The 24812-nt window shown below is 39.0% G+C and overlaps 1 protein-coding gene across 1 annotated transcript; it reads right to left on the reverse strand.

The window, feature by feature from the left end:
• Window positions 1-8919: 8919 nt before the first annotated feature.
• On the reverse strand, window positions 8920-24396 carry LOC101168583 (serine/arginine repetitive matrix protein 2). Its single transcript, XM_023950516.1, has 11 exons — window positions 24248-24396; window positions 22480-22570; window positions 18484-18691; window positions 18253-18329; window positions 16335-18158; window positions 15886-16138; window positions 15556-15813; window positions 14607-15130; window positions 13547-14016; window positions 11224-11307; window positions 8920-10649 (listed from the first exon to the last, which is right to left on the reverse strand). The coding sequence occupies exons 2-10, from the start codon at window positions 22505-22507 to the stop codon at window positions 11233-11235; spliced, it is 3717 nt and encodes a 1238-aa protein (XP_023806284.1). The 5' UTR covers window positions 22508-22570; window positions 24248-24396; the 3' UTR covers window positions 8920-10649; window positions 11224-11232.
• Between the last annotated feature and the right edge of the window lie 416 nt (window positions 24397-24812).

Here is a 24812-nt window from a genome sequence, read left to right on the forward strand (position 1 = left end):
CATACTTCTGTGGTTTTAACGTGGTTTAAAAAAATTGGCGCACAGACCACAACTTTTCACTCATTCATTCATTTTTTCCACGCAAATTCAGACATTACCAATTTTCATGCGTGTAATATGCGCAAAATGAACGTAGTGGCTGTGTGAAACAACCTTTAGTCTTGCAATAACATACCCAAGGAGAAATTAGCTACACCTATATGATGGAAGAAGCAGAAAGTTTAGACACAACTTGATTAAAAATGCATACATTGGAATTTATGAAACACCACAAACGTCATTTTGGAAAATGATGAGAGGAGAAATGAAAGGCAATCCCTCTTGAACACCATTAGACTTGAGCAAGCACTTACTTGCTGGCGTATAAAAAAAACTGCTGTGTTAATGATGCATTATGGAGAAAAAGAGAACATATACATGGAGTATTAAGTTTATTGCAGAATGCTATTTCTAGACTTACTGCACATGGTTTGCAGCACATCCATTAGCTGGAGAATAAAGAATGGATTTCTACCTACAAGACTGTCTCATTATACTTCAGCTCCAGCCATCCACTTATTTCTGTCATAAATGAAGTCACAGACCCATGTGAACTATGACATGTGTGGCTGATTTGTAATTTCTAGCAAATATTACCTAAGCCGGTTCTTCAATGCACACATGCATTATTTAAATTGAATGTACATTAGGGAAAAGACAAAAAGTTTATCAGTCAGATCTTATCGACTGTTTTGTGGCGCAAACTATAAAATGGAGATCAGCTGCTTTCATGGTGATGCACCACAGATCTTAAGGTAGCTATACATTCAGTTAGTGTGATTATTGCAGGCTTAGAACAAAATGATGTTGATTGAAAGCACAGATGCTTGTATGCAAGGCGGAAGAAATGATAACAATACTGGGGAGACAGATGAGTTGGTCCATATTGAAATTTAAAATGTGTTCATTAGTTTGAATCCTAAAAGTATTTGAAATAATAGCAATAAGGAAGCACATGCTTAAACAAATATCTCTTTGTTAAATGAAGAAAAATCAAGAAGGTAAAAATCCTCAATAGATGCAGATATTTCCATTGTTACCACATTAATGCGAAGCTTACAAACTTTTCACCATAGGCTGTCAGCTGGTGAATAAGCACCACATTTAAGAGGCAAAGAAGGTCGATAACAGCCTCTGAAGAAAAAGATTCTTTCCCAGATAGAGAAACGAGCTCTCAAATTAAAAGCCCTTGACTAAACATCTCCTCTTGTGGATCTTCTTGTCTCACATTAGAGACACACTTAAAGTATGCCTTTCAGTTCACACTAAACTGGATTTGGATATACAGTAAGTCAACAACAAAGCAAACATTGGTCCACTGTACTGTATGATATAAGAGGATTATAAAATATGAACAGGCTAATCATGAATTTCTGGCAACATCCGGACTTAATTTTGCAGCCAAAGATCTCGCTGAATGCTTTTCCACATAGAAACCCGTGTCCTCACGAGGGACATCATATATGGTGCATGCTAAGACATCCTCACTGCTAAATGACCATGAACAAAAACAAAGACAAGGTCGTCTGAGCGCTTCAAGAAAATAAACAAAATTCAGCATCCCCATTCAAACCCTCAAGAGTGTAAAACAATGCAAACAACCCCAGTGTGTCAACCATGCCCTGCAGAAAATCCAGACAATGACATGTCATACTTCCTGTCTCTACAAATACATGCATGACAAAAAAAATCACAAAAGGGATGTGGAAATAAAGCTGCACAGACTATGAGCAATGTGTTTGTGCCTAAGTCACTTTGAGAGTGGAAGTTGATACATTGCATACTTAAATGTAAGCTCTTTAAAAATTGCAAAGCGGCCTATTCCACAGCTCTCGTCTGATAATAATTAACCGCCATAACTCTGCAGTGCCCCTGAGATAAGGAATGTGATATCCTCCAATCCAAGCCTCTAAATTAAGGGGCATAAAGTCACAAACTGACAGATTTTTCATTTCTTGGTTTGGGTGGGCTCCACTCAGTTAGAAAGAAAGAAATAGACTGCAGAGCCACGCAAGTCACAAATTCCATGACCACTAAATGAAGTTGCAGATCCAATCTATTTTGCATGAAAGCCATAATTAATGCATGCAGCAACGGGCAAAAACTTACATTTCTTGGCTGTCTTGCTACGTCAGGGAAGAGTGACTTTACTTTAAAATGGCTGTCATGTAGAAAATGCACCCAAGTGCAGTCAGAGGTAAACATCTTGGCACATCAGCAAAGAGAAAATGTTTTTGTTGTTGATGAAAGTGAGTCAGTGTTTAACAGCTTGCATAGATAGTGGGATAGTGGAGGGAGAATTGGCAAGTTTGTCAAACTTAGTACCTCTTCGGAGCTGTCACACTGTGCTCAATACACTACCAAATAGAGCATTTGATATGATTTTTTTTTAACAAAGTTTCCTGAAGCAAGCATCCCATACAAAACAAAAAACTTTGTTTCACAATCTTAATAAAAGGTAACGGAAATAACAACAGGAATATTTAATTTTTAATTAAATCAGAGGTTAAACACCCAATGAAAATCCTGTTTTTTGTTTTTTTAACATGTTCTTGAGTGAAGCTTCCTTCTCTGAACCTTGTTGTTTACTACCTTCAAGACACACTGAGAGTGAAACAGTCAAAAGAGATCAAAGCACCTGCAGTTCCTGTAGTTTTACCATCATTAACAGTTTGACATATTTATTAAGAATTGACCCTTTAGGGAACTGTTAAAGGTCAGCCACAATATAAAAAACAGAAATAAAACTGAGCTAAGCATTACATAACAAAGTCTTAAAGTTTTTTTTTTTCATTAGTGCAAACATGCTGATCTACAGTTTCACGATTTAAAAACCTGGCTATGGTTTTGATTTCTTATTTCACTGATAATGTATTTATTGACTATTCTGAACATTTTCATTTGAGAGATTATTTAAGCTAATGTAACAGCCTAGTCCGAGACGATGGACTGAGACAGCGCTGAATAAATTCTTGCTGGAAATAATAGGTCATGTTAGGGAGGAAAATTAAGAGGAAAAGATAAATTGCTGGGGTATGAAGCTCAAATAATAGAAGCAGTGATGTAACCAGCCTCTTTAGTCACTGTGGACCCATTAGATGAGTTCCAGTCTGGCCTATTACTGCTCCTCACATCTTCTCTTCTCATTTTCTATTTCCCTTCTTGATTTTCCTGGAACTGTTTTTAATGAAACTTCAATACAAATTTGGCAAATTAAAAGTGTCATCCAAGTGGAAATCTTTGAAAACAAGAAATAAAAACTCAATTCATGCACTGCAATAGAAAAACACACCCTGTGATGTCTGCAAGATGAGTAATAGAGTGGGTGAAAAGGATTCAGTTTACCATTCAGGATTGCTCTAGTTTAGCAAAAACGAGTTTCTGATCTCTTGGCAAACCTCTCAACTAATATGAGTACTTCACTGCCCTGGGGTAAATATAAATATTTGAATACCCAGGTTGCAGATTTCAATATTTGATCAGCCTGTTGCAGGTGGGCTGGATGTGAAGGGGAGAACACATCCGATCTACTCCCACACTGCATATTGGAGCAAAAGTTAAATTACATATATTGTTTTCTGTATTATTGTGCAAGTGAACATGGACTTATTTGCTTCATGTATGTAGAAGAATGACAAGAAAGAGACGGATTAAAGCAGCCATTTTTGTCTGTTTTGCCGCTGTGAAGGTTGTTTTTCCTGAGGTGCATGTCGGTTAACAAATGCTCTGCATGTGCACACCAGCAAGAACAATCCACTAGACCACGCTTCAGTGGAAGTGACAAGCACACGGGTGCATCACTCCACCTTGTTGTGTCACGACCTCACACCGTTCTACGCCTACGACACGCTCTCGAAAATTGATACGCTGAACCCTAACGCAACCAACAGACTGGAACGTCCACGAGGCCATGATACGCACGTCTCCACAGCGGACTGAGGGGTTCAGGAGCAGGTGGGGGGCTCAATATGGAAAAATACACCACACTCACACGACTCAGCTAACATCATGCACCCATTTTAAATTCACTGATTGCTGACAAAAAATATTTTTCTACTTTAAACACACTGATACTTTGAGACACGATCTGTGAAATAAAAAACATTCGACCATTTCTGATTCTTTCTCACACTTTAACCTTGATCAGCCTCAGTCGCTCTGGACATCATCACTGGCTTTCCCTCCACTGCTGAGACAAACAACTCACATACAAACACCACACACACACTCCTTCTTTCAGCTGTCACAGAGAGAGATAGAGGGCACGCACACACAAACCCAGCTCTGCTGTTTGTTGAACACAGAGGGGGGGGGGAAAAACAGCCAGATCTCCTCGGCCTCCAACTTGGCATCACAGAAATACAATAAAAGACAATAGATCTTTTCTGGAACACACACACACACACAAAATGCTATTCTCTATACCCCACTTACAGAACCATACATCACAGTGCAGCATTCCCACCATCCTCCCTTAGCTTCATGACTGGAAGACACATAAAGAATAGTGAGTTAGCCCATGAGATCTGCGTGGCTTCTTCACACTATAGAGCCTATTTAGCTTATATATGGATTTAAAATGGTTATAGTTTTTTCATTTTCTCGCCTTCCTGTTAAACATCAGGTTGGCTGCAGATGCCTGAATTTCTCCAGCTGTTAAAGACCCACTCCAATGAAAAACACGTTTAGTGTTCTTAACATGTTTTTGTGGCATTTTTTCTCAGGATGGAGGACATATATAAAGAACATTAAGTTTAAAAATGTGTTTCTGAGTATTTCTTTATTCAAATCATTGTAAATCAGTAGTAATAGTAACAACAAGCCACAAGCTACCTGCTCCACTCTGTTCTGATGCATGCGCATGTAGACAAATACATCCATGTGCGTCTTCGTTTTCCTCGTCCGAGCTGGCATCTGGCTTTGAAAATAGCTTCAAAAAATGATCGAAGTGGGACTTAAAAATCTAGTCTCATATATGAAGGAAAACATGCAACACTCTAGGTGTTCACTTTCAAATATTAATTCAGCTTTTACACTTGTAAGATTGCACAATTTCATTTAAAACTGATGCTTTTCAAAGGCTGTCCCTCGACTGTAGCCCCTGGCTTTCTCCATGAATATTAACTTGCAAGATGCCTTTGGACAATTTGCGATCATTTGAATATCCTTAGCAAATGGGTGGGTTTATTCATATTCAGAATCTCCGTTTGACCCAAATGTTGCGCAGTGTTCGCAAAAATAATGGTTGGACATTTTCTCTGCAGTTGCAAATGAATATTTTATCTGGTGTAAATTCACTCATCCATAAATCAGGAGTTATGGTTGCTTCTTTCCAGTGTGTTCATGAAATATTCCACATTCATGCAACATATATACGAACATGTTTAAGTGTTATTGTTGAAACAGACTCTTTCACTTTTGTGCAGTTCTGTCGTGGTGGTGACTCTGACCCGCTATGTTCAACTGAAATGTGCACAAACACACAGGCGCACGTGTGTGTGTGTGTGTGGGCTGCCAAATACACCCAAAGTCACATTATAGTTTGTGCATGCTCCAATCCTCACTCAGCATAATAAAACATCTTTCCATTCATGTCCTCTTTTTGTTCTTCTTTTTTTTTCTCATCAGCTTTTATCTCACTGAGCTTCTCATTTCTCTCAAATCTTCCTCTTCGCCTTGCTTTTTCTCCGTCTGCCTCCCGTTAAAGCGAAGCAACACCCACTCTCATCCGGAACGACACCACAGGCTGAATACATTTGCTTATCCAGCCTGCTTTGTGTGTACGGCTGGTCTGTCAAGCACTTTTATGTAACAGAAATGGCTGCTTTGAGAATCAGAAATTAAAGGGGATAAGAATGGAAATTCATGGATGTGACCTCCTTTCCTTGCTGCTTGACAGGAGGCGCAGGAGCGTTTGGACAGAGTGGTCGTTGCAAAGCACTCAGCCATTTATCGACTGGCAGCCATTGATCTGCAAAATCCAATGACTCACTCGCTCTTCAGTGTGTTACCCACATACGTATCGGTCTATGCAGACGTGAGTGCTGTGCGGGTTAACAAACACACATGTGGACACTGAGTAGTTGATGTAATTACCCATTAAAAATTAAGTTGCTATGATCCATCTGGAAAACAAACAACATTTAAGAAAGAGTACTAACCTCAACCTTTCCACTTTACATTAGAAACTATAAATAAAAACATTAATTAGGTTATTCTGATTTTTTAAATACGTTTTGAAGATTCTTTGATGATTAAAGTAAAGATGAAATAAAACAAAGGGTTATGTATTTGTAGTTTTCTGTAGATATTTCTCTAAAAGAGTTGGTCAATTTTGAAATAATTTTTCTTCTTTGGTTCTTACTTTTCTGGCAATTTGTTAGAAACACTGTTTTATTCCTGAAGGAAATTTAATAATTTACCTGTTTGGTAAATCCTTTTATTATCCTTTTTTTAATACTGCTTCTAAACTTTTAATTTCATGACAGATCTTGTCCACTGAGAAAGCTATCAGACACTAGTACAACCAAAAAGGCTTGTTCTAGTCTTTCAGTAATTAGACCATTTCAGAAGACGCCATTACCTGGATGACAGCACACAAGAATGAACTGCTCACTATAATTGTTTCCTCATCAAATAACATAGTTACGTGGGAATAAAGGCTCTGGAAGTGCTCACTGATGAAAAACAGGATTGTCCCTCTTGTCCTTGGACTACAAGGATGCCACATCCATAATTTAATGAATTTCACATTTCAATGTGTCACGTCACTTGAGATGCTTCGTCTTTACATGGGTTTTTCTGCAGATGAGGCACTTCCAGAAATGCAGAATCTAAATCTTAATTACTCAGTTGAGATCATAAATGATGTAAAACATCTTACTTAGCAGTTTATATATTCAATTTTCGTTCATAATGACTGAACAAACTCAGATCCAAAATGGATGAAAAGCTAAAAAAATAATATTACATAGTAACTAAAAATGTTGACAAAAATAATTTGAAAATGTTTTTATCAAAACTTTATGACTGTAGGCAATATTTACCTAAAGTCATTTTGAACTACTTGACCGTGAAACCTCTGTGCAAAAGCTTTTTGCCTTTTAGTTGTGTAACTGACCTTTATTTGCCATTTAATCCAACACTGCACTTTCTTGTACGCTTTATCCATCTTCTATTGCTGCTGTGTCCCATGCAAGGTCACGAGGGTTGCTGGAGCCTATCCCAGCTACCGAAGGGTGAAGGCAGCCAATCTGCTGAAGGGATACTGACAGACAACCACACAGTCTGTGTCAGAATTCCCTCCATACTCCCTAACTACTAAAAAACTAGATAATGTGGGGCAATCTATTGCCCTGGATTTTAGAAGCCTTTTTTAACAGTAAATATGACATCACCAAATTCTCAAAGTAGAAACCTTATTAATATGAACATTTCACAAAGACTATTAATCCACTATGCTATGATGATAACTTGGATGATTTATAAAAAACAAATTAAAATACTTTTTTTTCTACATGAAAAATCATTCAAACGCAATGCATTGTGGTCTATATTCACCAAAGTAGTATGTGTCGCTCAACTGGTTTTTGAAAGAGATTTCTAAGGAATGTAAAGGGCACTAGCTTTTGGAATTGTAGATTCAGACAGCTGTACAAAGAGTAAACACAGGTCTGGGTTTCTCCATTTGGTTAAGCATCTGTATGAGGAAGACAACATCAAACAGGACATAACTCCACTTGATGTTCTTTTAAATCATAAAATTACATAAAAATAACCATTGATTTTGAAGTTCTACCACTTGTTATCCTGACATTTATGCTTTTAAAAAGTGCAAATTAAATTAAGAGAAGTGCATCACTTAAAGAGGGGCTTGACATTTACAGCTAAATTTCATCCCGAATGGTTTTGTGAAAGGTCATAATATCAAGGCATCCAGAGGGTGTCATGATCTTATCCACTCATTTTAGATGAGGTCAAATGAGTTTTTCAAACTGTAAAGGCTTTGTCTTCTACTTCAAACAATGTCCCACTGATAATAAACAGGAATAAATTAAGCCCATTTAGTGCAGACACTTGAATTCTAGATTGAGATCCTCAGTCTGCAGCACAAAGCCAGTGAGGTTGTTCAAAACGGCACATTTTGTGAACTTTTCATGCTCTGTTTATACTGAGTTTGATACTGGCTTTGTAATAACAATCGATATAATCTCTTAGTGTTGAAAGTAACATTTTTACAAGAAGGGCAGCAAAAAAAAGTTTTAAAAATGTTAAGACGAATAAAACATTTTTTTTCTATAAAATGTCACTTCATTATGGAAGCTCAATGTTAGGATTTTTTTTTAGAGGAAGCCACTTTGGCAAAGTTCCAGTAGGTGGCACTACAAGCACCTCGGGAACAGCTTTTTCCACTCATTCCAAATATTGGCCATTAAATAATTATTTATATATTGTCTAAGTCATATATAATTACATATAAATATACTATGATGTTCCTCCCTGGTCTAAAAATGTCCAGAAGCATCACTATAGATTGAAAATATCATTTCCTAATGCTTAAATAAATAGTCTATTAATTTGGAGATTGTTTCATCACAGTGGCTTGGCAAAAGCTGAACAAATAGGGCAGTTAACTTAGATTTTCTGATCATTTTCATGGCTATGATGCTACTTAAATGAACAAAAACCTTGTTTTCCCTCTGATTTGTGAACATGGCCACAGGTGATATCGGTAATCTTTAATTTAAGCTTCGTGTTTTACAGCCCAAACAGAAATAAACCGGTAACTACCGGTACATGAACAACATTAACAGGTGTTTTATGTGGCTATATAACTGTGGAAAAGTGAACTGGCTTCAAGAAACACAGGATGGGGAAAAATACAGATTGAAGGTTTTAATAATCGTCAACACATTTATATACAAAGCAAGCAATGTCATGTTGAAATGACCAACCCCCCCATCCCTGAAAAAAAAACTAAAATGCATTTGTTTTTTGTTTTTTTTGTCATTAAAATAGCAGAAGCATAACTCAAAAATCAGGTGAACAGTTATAACAGGTAAACAGAGCGAATAGAATTACATCTTGACAAAATATTTCAAGAGAATCTTCTACAGTTTAAGAAACCAGAAAAACAGGATAGATTTGTAAATATATTCCCTATAGAGCAAAAGAAAAGAAAGTGGTTTAAAAAAAAAAACAATGTTTGAGTGAAATCTATCGTTTGTCTCTTATAACTGCCTCAAGAGCACCAAGTTTTTCTCCGTTCTTATCAAATTGAAATCCAAGCTTAAGGATCTACAAATACAGAAAAAGACTGACTGGATCTGCAGGCTAGATGAAGGTCTGTTTGTTAAGCTTTTCCTTTTAACATCAGGTGTTTTCGTCTCATCACTCAGAGATTCTGATCTGTATACCTCCGATATTATTAGTTCAAAAGGACAGAGAGGAAAAGAAAAAAAAAGATTGTCCAATCGTGAAAACATTTAACAGAGACAGCTTGGGACATCCCTCAGGTCTCCGTTTTAGAGGCTTAATTGTAATATTTGTTTGGAAATGTTACTCATTTTTGAAGTGGTGTCTCAAGAAACCAGTCTAATAGTAAAAGACGGGTTATTTTTTTTAGATATTAATAGCAATTAATTCATTATTTTTGTGTCAATGGCTTTTAGAACCTCTTAAACATTGTTTCTGACAAATTTACTCAAAAATGTCTTCTAGATTTAAAAAAAAAATCTTTCAGTTTCACTAAACATTCTGTTTATAAGCATCTGTAATGACATAACAAATGTCTTCAGATATCTGTGTAAAAACTAAAATAATTCATTCAAAATGAAATCCAAAAACCGTCAGATCCCATGAAAGCCCAAATGATAGACCAGATCAGATCCAAAGATTAGCTTGGTGCTGCAGCAGTTTTCCCAGACTTATCTAATGAGGCTGAAAAATTCACGTAAAGTTCCCTCCAAACCTTAAAGTCATGCATTCGCTTTCTTTTACACAGAGGATCCTAATTTGAGTAATTACAAGATGTACTCTAAATGATCTCCAACTGATTTGCAGTATTCAGTCTTTCATCCATAAAAGCGGGGACTACACATAAAACAGGAAGTACAGAAGGACCAGGACGCCGTTTCCAAAGAACACAACCTGTAAGAAATCACAAAAGTAAAACAAATTTTGAGAGTCGCAGAACTTATACAAAACAACTAGTTTGTTTGGTTTGTTTCCTATTCGGTTTTATAACTGCAGCTGCTTAGATGAGCAGCTCTGTGGAGATGGTGGTAAAACTCACTATTTACACACGTACGCATTCAGGCTCACTGCACAGTCATACAGTTCACATCTCAGTGCGTCCAGTTCAACTCAGTGGTATCACAGGTGAAAGCCAGCGAGTCTCTCACACACACACACACACACATATCCAAAGAAAAGGGAAATGGGGAAGCAGGGGGGGGGGGGCAGTGACTGCTGCAGGTTCCTCTACAATGATCTGCAACAACTAGGGGGGGGGCGGGTCTACAGTCCAAGAAGTCATCGGGCTAATGGGGTAAAATGAAAGGAAAGCAGCTCCTCTCCGGAGCTCAACGCTTTTCTTCTTCATTCAGGAGCTGCGTGGACAAAAAGGAGAAAAATGTTAGAGTCTGTCCCAAAGACATTTAACAACAAATATAATAACCCTCACATTTTTAGCATTTAGTGCAAAAATAAATCATTAGAAAATGTATGAAAAAGTGGTAATTATCAAATGGATTACATTTGATCCTACAAAAACTAAAAGGTATTGTAAAACAAGTTTAGATCAACACAATAACACAAGATTGCTTTTTTCAAATGAAATGCTAACAAATGACTTGATTTCTCATAAATGCTAAATAATGTGACAAAAAAAAGGAATTAATAAATTTACACAAACGCAGCAATGACATGCTGGTCAAGAGGAAAGTAAAACTGAGCTTTAAAAATACATTTGGTTATATTTTCAAAGACAACAAAATGCTAGTTTGAAGATAAAGAACAAAAATTACTGAATGCATCATTTAAACCCAAAGTAACACTAAAAAACAATAAGTTACTACTTTTGGTTTTTAATTATTATTGTAAAAAATTGTATTCCAATTATAATCAATAAAATATAAAGCAAAATAGTGTTTCTAGTAACAAAGCATGTTGTTGATGTTTTACCTGAAGTCCTCAGCTTTCATCGTCTGAGACATGGGGTTTAGCAATAGCCATCTCCTCCTTGCTGTTTGAAATCATTTTGCATTTCTGCAAACAAAAACAGGTAAAAAAAAAAAAAAAAGCTTTCATCAGGCAGTTTATAAAAAATTCCAAGGCAGTTAAAAATGTCTCTCCTCAAATCTGGTACATTTCCTGAGGACTTCAAAACTGCAGTCGTTAAACCGATCCTGAAGAAGAGCAACTTGATGTTACAGTGTTGAACAATTACAGACCCATCTTATATTTGCCATTTTTATTAAAAATCCTTGAAAAAGTTCTTTACCAACAGTTCACTGACTCGTATTAAAAAAATGTATTTGATGTTTTCCAGTCAGGTTTTAGATCCCATAATAGCACAGAAACTGCTCTTATCAAGGTAACTAACGACATCCACCTAAACACTGACGCTGGCAAAGTCACTGTCTTAAACCTGATAGACCTGAGCACTGCTTTTGACACTGTTGATCATGGGATACTTTTACACAGACCACAAGACTGGGTTGAAATTTCTGGCTCTGTCCTTAGTTGGTTCAAGTCCTATCTAGAAGACAGGAAATACTTTGTTGAAATTGGGAGTTGTGTCTTAGACTGCATGGCCTTGAACTGTGGTGTGCCCCAGGGATCAATCCTGGGACCCCTTTTGTTTGACCTCTACATGCTGCCACTAGGTCACTTAATTCGCAGTAATGACATATCTTATCACCACTATGCCGACGATACTCAGATCTATGTGTCACTGACAGCAGGTGAATATGGGCCGGTGGATTCACTCAGTTGTTGCATCCAACAGATCAGTGCTTGGATGCAAAACAACTTTCTCCAGTTAAACTCTGACAAGACTGAAGTCATCATCTTTTGTCCACAGAAACAAAGAGAAAGTGTCAGCAGTTACCTTCACTCTGTCTCTAAAACCTTCAAATCAAGTCAGAAATCTAGGGGTAATCATGGACTCTGACCTGAACTTTAACAGCCATATCAAGTCAGTAACATCAGCAGCATTTTACCATCTAAAAAACATTGCTAAAATCAAAAACATACATAGTGTGAAAGCCAAACCTGGAGATACTTATCCATGCATTTGTCTCCAGTAGGTTAGACTACTGTAACGGCCTGCTCACTGACCTCCCTAAACGAGCTGTAAAACAGCTTCAGTACATCCACAACGCTGCTGCTCGAGTCCTGACTTGAACCAGAAAGTACCATCACATCAGTCCTGTGCTCAGGTCTCTGCACTGGCTTCCTGTAGCTCAAAGAATAGACTTTAAAGCAGCTCTGCTTGTTTACAGGTCTCTCCATGGCCTTGCACATCTCTGCCAGTTTAGCGCCATATGAAACATCTCGGACTCTGAGGACCTCAGGGACCGGCCTCCTGTGGGTGCCTAGAGTCAGGACTAAGCAAGGGGAATCAGCGTTTTTGTCTTATGCAGCTAAAAGCTGGAACAGTCTCCCTGAGGTTGTGAGACAGGCCTCTACTGTGATAAAGTTCAAATCCAGACTCAAAACATTCCTGTTTAGCCGTGTCTATATCTGAAAGGTCCTTATTAACCTTTTCTTTTCGTTTTTTTTTTTCATTTTCTTTTCTCTTTCCTTTCTTTTAAAGTAAATTTTATATAATGATCATGTATGTTTTTAATCTTTGCACTGTTATGTATTGTGATTTTAATGCATTTTCCTGTTTTGTGAAGCACCTTAATTTGCTTTGTGTATGAATTTTGCTTTTCAAATAAACTTGCCTTGCAAGAAATTCCAACACAGAAATTGTAGCTAAGTGTTACAGTCCCACTAGAATATTAAAAGCATTCCCAGTGGTCTTTTAATTATGATTATGCCATTTTGAAGTAACATTTTAAAAACTGTTGTTTCTATTCAATTATGTCCTCTATCGTCAAAAAAGAAATGCCACAATAGCATTAGAAACACCAAAAACAAGATTTTTTGGTTACATTTACATTGACATATGAAATCCACTCTGAAAAGTGTTTCAACTTTAAAGCAAACTTTGGTCCAAATCAGTAGTAAAAAACATAAACTGTTCTTTTCAAAAAAAAAAAAACTTGAAAAAATGAATGTTAATCAAGACAAATTGTGGTGCAAGTGGTCAAGACTGAAATTTTCTGCTCATTCTCTTTGATTTGTGCGTTATTCTAAACGAGAACTTATCAAATTTTTTAATCAATGCAAAAAGGCCGTCCATTGTCACATTTTGGGACCATTAATTGCAGCTGAATATTTATGGTCACCTTATTTTGAAGGAGACGTTCTGTGATTAGTCCTAGGGTACTCTTACCTCAGTGAGCTCTTTGATGGTGTGTATGTTAGCCTGTTGAGTCACCTTCCTCTTTGCTTCTTCAATGTGGTCCATATTTAAAGATGCTGTCTGGGGGGCAAGGCAAGGGGGAGGCTTATTGGTGATGGAGGGAAGGGGGGCAAGGGGGGGCATGGCTGCCAGCGCACCCATGTTAGTCAAGGCAGCTGTCATAGTGGCTGCAGTCATACTAGCTACAGCAGCACTCATGGTCATGTTTGACATGGGAGGCATCCCTGGAATGCCGGATAACCCCATTGGACCCATGCTAGGCATTCCCATTCCCATTGGAAGAGGCAATGGTAAGGGTAAGGAGATGGGGGTAGGGGATGGAGTGGGCAGGGGGAGCTGAAGGATGGCTTTTGGTCGAAGGTTCTCTGGGATGGGAACCCCCGCCTTAGCACACATGGCAGCTGCATTAGCCTTGGCGATCTCGAGTAACTGGTCTTTATCTGAACAAAAAAGACAGAAGACGAGGGTAAGAAAATTTAGGAAGATGAATCATAACGGGAATGACATTTAACATATTTGAAATAAAGAAAGTAAAAAGATTATTGAGAAAATCTAATCATAAATAAGCAAATGTATTGGCTTGAACCTAAATCTTAGTACTGCAATTAGACAAGAACTAACTGTAACCATTAGAAAATCCTGGTTCACATGTTATCTGATTTACTTTGGAGAACTACATACTGCATGGCTGAACTTTCAAACATCCTGTTTTTTCAAATCTCCAACCTCTTACTCTTCAATGAAGAATCTGTGGTTGGCTTAGTTACACAACGCTACTTTGGGGTCTCAAGAGACCTCTGTTCCCTATGTTTCATTTACACATGTGCAGATGTAAAACTATGAAATGTATTGGATAATAAGCTGGAAAATATCCCATTGTTGGGGAGCAATCCACACATGTTAACTCAGAATCTCTGTCTTTGGATAAAGGATATGTAATTATTGGTCCTAAATGACATAATCTGAAGAAACCAAAAAACTGATCGGCTATTTGGTGTGCATGTAAACAGGTTCCTTGTTAGACGTTTACCCAGATCGGTGAGACGAGGAGGGGTCTTGCTAGTGCTGCGTCTCGTTCGAGACCCTGAGCGGCGCTGTTTGCGGAGAATGAGAACCGGAGAGTGGCTTGGCTCTCTCTTCCATCTGTCGCGCCTGTCAAAAGAGCGGCTGCGGAACACAGGCCGCCTCCCCCGGCCTCGAGACCTGGACCTCCGCCTGCGATCCACAGAACGAGACCGAGACCGCCTGCCCCTGTCTCCAGATCTTGACCGTTTCCTGCGGCCAGCGGATCGGCTTCGGGATCGTTTACTTCTGTCAGTCGACTTGGATCGCCTCCGTCCTCTGGCATTTGGGGAACGGGATCTCCTCTTGCGAGCCGCAGTGCGGGAATTTGACCGTCGATTTCTTGTTCTTGACTTTGATCGTGAACGCTTACGCCGAGTGGCAGAGCGGGATTTTGACCTCCGTCTACGAGCAGGACTTCGAGATTTTGACCTTCGCTTTTTCTTTTGTACTGGAGACACAGATTCTCTTTTCTTTACTAGAGATTTGGACCTGAAGAGTATAAACAAAAAGAAAAAAATGGTTACTACAATGAATTACTTTCATTGCAGCATATTACAGGAACAGTAAACATTTGATCTGCCTATAATATATCTATGCATCTATAAATGTGAAATTTTCTTGTATCTGTCGGTAAGATCCCCATTTAAAAATAATTTATTTTTATTTCACTTATATAGAGATTTCTAAATTGTCTGACTGTTCATCTCTTTACATTCCAACAGTAGTTGAAAATATATGTCAAAGTATTCTGAAACATTAAAGTATAAAAGTTCAAAAAGATAAACATAATAATTCAAAGAGTACCCTGAAATAAAAATGTTATTAAGCTGCTGTGCCATTATATCAATTTTCAATATTAGTTTATAATTATTCTCAAAAACAAGAAAAAAACTGTCCAATGAAAAGGTTCAAACCTGGAAGACTTTTTCCTGGATCTAGTTTTGGATGGTGACCGAGAAAGCTTCCTGCGGTCTGCAGGCGACGGCGACTTTGACGGCTGCTTCTTCTGACGATCTGGTGACACTGAACCTGAGGAACTTCTTTGGCTTCCAGACGCAGTTTTTACAGGAGATTCTTCATCTTCATTTGACCTGTCTGAGCCATCTGAGGCTTCTGGCCCACCTGGGCCAGGGTCTGGGTCTGGTTCGGGTTCTGGTTCTAGGTCTGGTTCTGGGTCTGGTTCTAGGTCTGGTTGTAGGTCTGGTTTTGGTTCTGGTTCTAGGTCTGGTTTTGGTTCTGGTTCTAGGTCTGGTTTTGTTTCTGGGTCTAGGTCTAGGTCTGGTTTTGGTTCTGGGTCTGGTTCTAGGTCTGGTTCTGGGTCTGGATTTGCTTCTGGTTCTGGATCTGCTTCTGGTTCTGGATCTGGGACTTGTGAAGGAGATCTAGATCTGGGTGCTGGCAAGGTTTGACAAAGACTCGACTGATTTTCTAAATTGTCAGAGGAAATCACATCCTGAGGGTCCAAGCCAACTTCTGACGGAACTTGTGCCACATCACCTGAGAAGACACGAAAACCAAAAAACAAATCATACATTTTTTCTTTAATGAATTTCATTCCCAGCCAATAAATGAGAAAGTGTAGTACTCTAGATTATTATACTTGTTGCATGTTAAAAAAAATCCTCTTAGTTTGGGCAAACTTAATCAAACTTTATTTACAAAAACAACAAACTTGACATGAAAAAGCTCTCACCTTCAGTAACTGAAACTCCACCATTTTCTTCAACTGCTTTCATTTCTGGTGTCTTGTCTGCAGGCGGGAGAGGAGACCTCTTCTTTTCAACTGGGGTACAGGATATGGACCTGGCAGAGGACGAGCTCTCAGACCTTCCATCACTTGATACAGATCTGGACCTGGATTTAGATCTTTTTGTTTCTTTTGACAAAGATTTAGACTTTGACCTCCTTGAGCTCTTTTTGGGAGATCTGGACCTTCTTTTGCCAGACTGCCTTAAGGAGCGGGACTTTGAACGTTTGGCAGATCTTGGTGAGGCACGGTTTCTTCTTGCTGGGGATCGGGAGCGCCTTCGGATTGGTGATCGGGACTTAGACCGGCGTCGAGAAGGAGGGGTTCTGGATTTAGTTCGTTTGCGGACACTCCGGGATCTGGAGCGACGGCTGCGCCTAGATTTTACAATGGAACGTGAACGAGATCGTCTACTCCTACGGGCTGAGCGCGACCGTGAGCGGCGGGATCGAGGAGGCGGTGACCTCCTGCGCCTCGGCATGGACTGACTTCTAGACCGCCTTCCTCCGGCACGCCTTGCGGCTGATCGGGATCTGGAGCGGACAACAGGCCGCCTTGTCCGAGAGTGGGAACGCCGAGGTTTGGTGACAGAACGTGACAGAGAGCGCCTACTAGGTGCACCACTTCGCCTGGGGGTGCGGCTCCTGGAGCGCCTTGTGCGAGAGCGGGAATCAGATTTTCGCCGTCTTCGAGGAGAACGAGACAAAGAGGGAGACCTGCGCCCTCCACGCTTAGGAGATCGTGACGCCTTTCTTTTAGGAGAAGGGCTCCTGCGTCGCTTTGGTGAAACAGAGTGGGAGCTCTTGCGTCTTTTAGGAGATCTGGACTTCCTTGGAGACTTTGACACCTTTTTCTTCAAAGGGACAGACGGAGAGGTAGATCGGGATCGACGGCTGGCTCCCTTCTGAGATTTGAGAGGTGGAGAATGAGACTCTCTCTTGCATGTGGGAGATGGAGAACGAGACTTGGAACGGGATAGCTGCTGATTCTTCTGAGGAGTAAAAGACCGTCTATCTTTTGAAGGGGACCTGGATAGAGTTCCTGATGGTTCCTTTACCAAAGTGGCTGACTGTCCATCAGACTGCTGTTCTCTTAAGCTCGGTGATGGCGACCGACTTGGAGCTGACTCGGACTTCTTTATTTCTACACCCTTTAAAGGGGATTGAGACTTGGAGAAATCGTTTTCTTTCATCTTTGTTTCTTGAACTAAACTGGTTTGATCTTTCGTGGCCAGGTCCTCTCTCTGAGTGGTGCTTTCTTGTTTTGGGATGATATCAGGTAACTCGTGGGCATGGCTGAAAACCCCATCTCCAAGACTCACCTCAACTTTAACGATTTCAGTATGTGACATCTCAATGCGACCTTCAGAAGGGGAATTTGCAAGCATTTCCGATTTGATGGCATTGCCTTCCTTTGCTCCAACAGAATATACGTCGATATCAGTTATCTCCTCCTTCTTTACTTCAGGCAATTCAGGCTTTTGCATGACAATGTCAGCTGCCGTCTCCTCTTCATGTTTGTCCTTCAGAGCAATTTTGGACAGCAGTTCTTGGGGGTCCGTTGCAGCAGCAGAAGAATGTTTACCATCCCCGACCACTTTGCCTCCGTCCCCCTCAGATTCGGAACCTGAAGCTGAGCTGCTATCAGATGGAGAACGAGATGGGGATTTCTTTTCTTGCTTTTCCTCTTTTTTTCTCTTCTTTTTCTTCTTTTTGGCAGCTTGCTTTTTGTGTTTTTTAGACTTTATATCTCCCTCTGTGTTAACACAATCTAAAAAGAGACACACATAAAATAAGTTACAAGCACCGTGTGCATTTACTTTAAAGGTGACTGGGATTTATTACTTCACATTTCTCTTTAATACCTGCAGACGCATCTTTTTTGCCTTCCTCCTTCTGTTCACCAGGTTCTTTAGCCCCTGCAGCTGCTGCCAATCTGGCACTAAAATCAAAGGTATTTTGAAATGATTATTTTTCCTATAAATTTAAATATTGGAGAATACCAAACACTCCTGGAGAAATACACATTTATTTCAGGAATAGATTTAACCAATAACGTCATTTGTTTAAACAGGTTTCAGGTCAGTTCTACTTACCTGGCTCTAGTAGTCCTGACAGGTCTTGGAGGAGGTGGAGGTTCTGCATCTGACTCGGCGCCAGAGTCTGAGCTGCTCTCCTTCTCTCCTTTCCTCCTCCTCTTTTTCTTTTTACTCTTGTGCTTTCTGTGCTTTTTGTTTTTCTTATGAGGGGGATCAGTGCTGTCCTTGGCATTCACATCATCTTTTTCATGCGTGTCATCCTCGCCTGTGGATGGAGCCCAAAATTGAGGATTTTCCAAGTCATTGGCCAACAAAGGCATTAGTTGTAAAGCATGAGAGCAGAATATTGCTGCTCAAACAAATTAGAGACCACAAAACCAGTGAACCAAAAATGTATAAAACTACAGGGCAACAATAAAGTTTGAAAGGGAACAATATCCTTATTCAGAGCAACTAAATCCCCTAACAATTACCTTAGTAAATAGATAAATTACGCATTACATTTTGTTTTCTGAAAAGTTTGCATTGTTAATTTCAGGTTTTATTGCAAAAAATAAACTATTAAAGTAGAAAAACAATAACAAATAAACTTGAATAGTAACCTCACGAGAGAAGATGATTCAAATGAGTGTTTTGCCCTGTGTGTGTGTGTGTGTCTGCGTGTGTGAAAGTGAGGAACCTAAATGTGGTAAAAAGATTAAATAGAAAAAAAGACAGTCTGAACAAGAATGCCTCTTGAACATTTAGGAGACATCTCTTAGTGAGTGTCTTGCCTAATTTGGCTAAAAATTAGACTTTTTTTTTGATAAGCAGCCAAATAAGCCAAAGTTGTGTCATTCTGCAGAGAAAAAGAAACAAACAACAACAGAGCATCACACAGCAGGCTCAGGCAGTGAATGGAGGATTACATTGATCTCTTTGAATATTAATAGTCTTGTAATGTTAAGAAATTGTTCTAAGCATCACATAAATCATTACAAAACTTGAAATTTAAAATAAAAAAATGTATTTTACATTTTTAGTGCAAAACTAAAGTCTAACTAAAGAAGCATACACACTTATCCAGATCCAAAAATAAAAAAAACAACTTTAAAAAAAATTTCATACAGTTTTAAGCCCATTTTATAAAGTTAAGTCTGGGTTATACTTTAAAGGGTGGTAGGAAGTCTGTGTCATGCTAGAGAACATCCTAATAGTTTGATCATTTACATCATAGATCTCATTTAAATTAACCTGTAGTACATGTAACAGGTCAAGTGTAACCCATGTTATTTGTGTTCCTTTTATCTTTTACTTTCTGTTACATCTACTCAGTGGGTTGTGGAAGCATGTGAGTATGATCACAAGCGGGTTTAGCCAACCAAAGGTCAAAAAAGAATATACAAACTTTAGCCAAACTGGATGCAACAAGCCTCATCAGTGGTTGATCACACGCTCTTTATTTTCAATCAGGTTGCAGTTACCGGGCTAAAAAGCAGAATCTGGATGTTAAAGTACTCTCCAGGCATCATTATCACTGTTTCTCCAATTTAGTCATTTTGTAAATGTTTTATCATTTCTTTTAATAAATAAAGATATAAAATTAACTATTACTCCAAGCAGGAACCCCTTGTTGCCCGGCCATTTGATTGTCTACAAAAAATACTCCTGATTCAAACAATTTGAATTAAGAAATGCCATTTTGAGCTTAAAATTCTTTAAATGTGTCCTTCATCCTCAGAAAAATCCTAAAAGTGCGTGTTAAAAACACCAAAAACATTTTTTTAAAATCAGTTCACACAACAGCATAATTCAAGAGCCCAATGAAAACAAGATACAGTCAGATGTCAACGCTGACAGAAACTGTACCTAAACGTAACACAGAAAACTTGCACAATTGTTTCTGCTTTCTCCAGTCGTGAACTCCAAAGGAGTGATTAGAGCCTCCGTGAAGTTAGGCACCAGATGGAGGCCGATGAACAGATTGGTCAGAGAAGAGACGCCTGAACTTTCTCTGTTACTTCTATCAGCGTGCAAGCAGAAAACTAAAATACTTTGAACTGGTTTGGTGGTGGCTCTACTGATCGATCACATTCTTAAAATAAAATTTCAATAAAAAATGTAAAAGTCTATTGGTTTTGGTTGAAGTAATGCCTATCTACTGTACCATTACTGGGGTAAATGGGGGTCTATGATGTATGTATGAAGTAGGACCATTAACTGTAAAAGCAATGGACAGCTCAACCCCTTCCTTCTCGTGTTCCAAGTACCACTGCTTCCTGATACAGGCGCCGGTTGACTGGTTTAAACATGGCAGCGTCTGTATCAGGAAGCAGTGATGAGGGATTCTGCCACATTTCTGAGCCGGAGGTAAGGCAGTTTCTATGGGTGACGTCACACCTCGATTCATCCTTTGTTTTTACAGTCTATGGCTGCATTTACACTTCAGGTCTTGATGCCCAAATCCGATTTTTTGACTATATCCCATTTTTTTGATGACCCGCTTAGATCATCTTTTAAAAGTGACCCGTATCCGATTTTTGCATTTACACAACAAAATTCTGAAAATATCAAACGTAGACGTTCTGAGGACTACGTAGCAGCATTTCCACCTTCTGCTGACCTCCTTCGGACGCACCACAGTTCGTCGAAACTTTCCCCAGGACTAGCTTTGTCGTCAAACCGGCAGCCGGATCGTCGGAGGCGGAAGTGCTGCTACACAGATCTGAGAAACTCTAAACCATCATATGAATGTGTTTCCAGTGGTGTCCAGACAAAATAAAGGCTGACATAATTCTCACATGTTTACATCCAAGATGCTCATTGCAGCATTGCCCGCACAGAGTTTTAAGTACCTCCACGGCTAATGTTTTTAGCATGTATTATTAACCTAATGATAATCTTTCTTTGCGGTCCTTGCAGCCAAATAAAAGCACTGACAGATTTTAAAAAATAATGAGCGAGCAGGCCCTAAATAATAATCATAACACTAATAAAAGCACATCTAGAAGATGCGTGTTGGTCCTAAAGGCAAACGTTTAGCATGGCGAAAAAGAAACAAGCAAAGCCCCCCCCTGTTGTGTTTCTTTTGCGTGACTGTGGTTGTCATGGAGGCTACGCAGCAATGGAAGGAGGCGTTGCCTTGGCGCTCCTGGATGAGGCAGGCGCACTAGGGGGAATGCGCGGGAGAGGAAAAAGAAGGGCTGCTCGGCCGGCTTATGTACTCTCTCTGAGTTTTGAATGAGGAAGTGTTTGCAGACGTTGTGCTGTACTAACAGTTATATCCAAGCAAAGAAATAAACAGCTTCTAGCCGTTCCAGAGCAACGGTGTCCCGCTTGATTAGTTACCGTTTGCGTCCTGACCGGAACCAGACCGGAAATAATGAAGCCTGAGGCTGAAAGGTGACACGCTGATGGGGCTCCAGCTATCCCCGAACAGCAAAATCAGCGCACAAAAGCACCTTAATAACTCATGCGATCTCAGTTAGTGGTGTCCTGAGTTGATGTTACTGACGTACAACTCGCATTTACGGGGGAATATCCGATTTGTCTGCTTACACAGCACGTGCAAATGCACATATCCGATTCGTATCCGATTTATTTCCACATATGAATGAGGCCTGAATCCGATCTGAGAAAATCGGAATCCATGCGTTTTCTTTCCTGCTTACCCGTTCACCGGTCATATCCGATCTGTGCCACATGAGAGGAAAAAAATCTGAATTGGGTCACTTGAACCATGCAGTGTAAATGGGGCCTAAGAGTAGGACATTTAAGTCGGTTCAAAGGATGCATTTATAGGGGTGTATTTTCTTGGGTTCCTATTATTAGTTTGGATTATCTGCATTCCCTTTAAAATGATGCGGAGTGATGTAGTAAATATTGAATTTTAGAGTTCTGATATTTTCTGAGCTTCTTAAAATTCAATCTGTGGAGAACATAAACAACTAAGGTAATTTTAGAATGTATTTGTATTATGAAGCAAGTGCAAACCTTGAGCCCTCATCCACCAGTAAAAGGCATGACAAAGTGGGCATAAATAAAAAAATACATTTTAGATGCGTCATCACATACCTGATGGGATATCAACAGCACTTTCCATTGTGACCCTTCTGCTGTTATGGATGAAGCCTTTACTGATGTTATTTGTATGTGTCTCTGAATCCTGCAAACACAAAGGTACATTTAATTTCTTTTGACTATTCCTACAGCGCTGGTACAAAAATAACAGGTTGCAGAGATGTGACATGCAATGTATGGGGAACCAGGAGATCAAGCAACTCTACCAGGATATTTTTTCCCTTTGAGCTTTATTATAATGGCAGAAATCAAATGAACATTTCCAGTAATGAACATGAGTGGACTTATGTTGTATTGCATGTGTTAATGCATTGTGGTAAACTTCATGAAAGGAAGAAATGAACAGATCATTCCTGCAAACCACTTGTATAAAAATACTTTTTTTATTCAAGTGTCAGCAGTCTTTGCAGATCTATGGTAAAACAGCAGGCAAAACCGGGATGGTGACCGGTCTACAATGTACCCTGCCTTCACTCAACAGTAGCTGGGACAGGCTCCAGCAACCCCATGATGCCTAGAGAGATTTGGCAGGTTCAGATGGATGGATGGGAATTTACAATGCAGTTTCACTGCTGTAGTGCATTGAAAAAACACGGATAATAGCATTGGAGATTTGGATTTTTCTTCATCATTTGCAGTAGACTGGTTATTTTTAATCTCACAAATGTATAGACTAAAATACCTCTTTTAAAAAATGTGGGAATTCTGAAATGTGTTTTTGTTGATAAAACATAAATAAAAATAATATTGCATAATAGCCACCACCTAAAAACATTTTTTTTAAAACAAAGTATTTTCTGGTCTGTGATTTATATTATTTTATGTCTGACTTATGATAAACAAAACAGCCTGCAGTGTAAACATAACAAATTAGAAATTAATAAATTAATAGTCAGAAGCTACTGGAATACAAGTCATTGAAATAGGTCCATATATAATTAGACAGAAAGGTAACAACTTCCAACCTGGTTTAAAAAAAAAGTAATAATAGTGAAGTCCTACTTTGACCACAAGGGTGCAAATTGAAGTTAAAGACTTAAACGAAACCACCGCAACACACGCACGACTCCCCATGAATCAGGTCTTACATGCGGAAAAATAAAATGTAAAAATATAATACACTCCATTTTAAAATCGCTTTCTATGCTGATCTCGGACGTTTAGCCACTTTATGCCATGATGTACACCGCTAATCCTTAGCGGATGCTGCCTCGTGAATCAATGGTGAAGCTAACCGCTGAGGCGGCGATTTTAACATCCAAATAATGTAAATACGTCTTAGTTTCTACTTCCAAGTTCATATAAAAACATGCAAAGCATTAAACTTATATTGTATCCACCACCACGTTAAACAGCAGCAACACTACTAGCGTAAAAACCATTCGAGAAGGTACTAGTTCGACGTAACGTAAACACGTTAGATAACACTGACCACTGTGACTGTCGGGCCTCTGATGATGGGTTCATGATGCACGGTAGCAGCTTACTTTAACTGCTTATTAGCCGCCCAGAGTAAGAATATCTCCCCGTAAACTTGCAGCAATCGCTTACACTTCTAAAATATAGTTTACTCACTAGGGATAAATATCACCAACATGAATCTAAAATGCTGGCTGCATGCTGCGGCCTCAATTCACAAGCAGCTCGGTCATTACCGCTAGTCGCGCTCCAAGCTAGTACACTAGCTGCTGCTACTACAATAAATAAAAAACAAAACCTTCTATTAAACACAACTTAAAAATAGAAGTTGAATATTACATACTTATCCAGAAATCGACGAATAGCTGCAGTTCCTTTAAATATAACCTGAAATTGCTTTAGTGTGCGAAACAAGGAGTCGTAGAAATTGCTAACAGTTAGCCTGTGCCCTGATCCGCCATGATGGAGAAAGGTATCCCGACATGCCATGCTTCGCGGTTTGAATGGCAGCGTCACCATCTCCTAGGAAACGTCATTTTTCTTGAAAAAAGTTGTTACAAACTACATTGTTGTTACGATTTGTAGCTTTAATCAAATGTGCTGTTTTGAATCAAACTAATCTTGAAAGGCTGTCATACCAGTTAAATTAGATGCACCACAAATTTGCTAAAAAGTCAAATTGTTTGTTTATACTGCATTCCATAACTAAATTTGGCCTACTTAATTTTCTACTTTCTTGGATAAATATTACACATAATTCACAAAACCATTTATGCAATTACATATCATTGAATTCAGCATGTAACCTTTAAAAAAATAGCCGTTCGTTCACATGATTAATGTAGTGGTAGAGAATCACGAATATTTACATGGGTTGTTTTTCTTGTGCAATTTCCTGGACATAAAAC

This window comes from Oryzias latipes, chromosome 21, assembly GCF_002234675.1.
Source record: "Oryzias latipes chromosome 21, ASM223467v1".
Lineage (NCBI taxonomy): Eukaryota > Metazoa > Chordata > Actinopteri > Beloniformes > Adrianichthyidae > Oryzias > Oryzias latipes.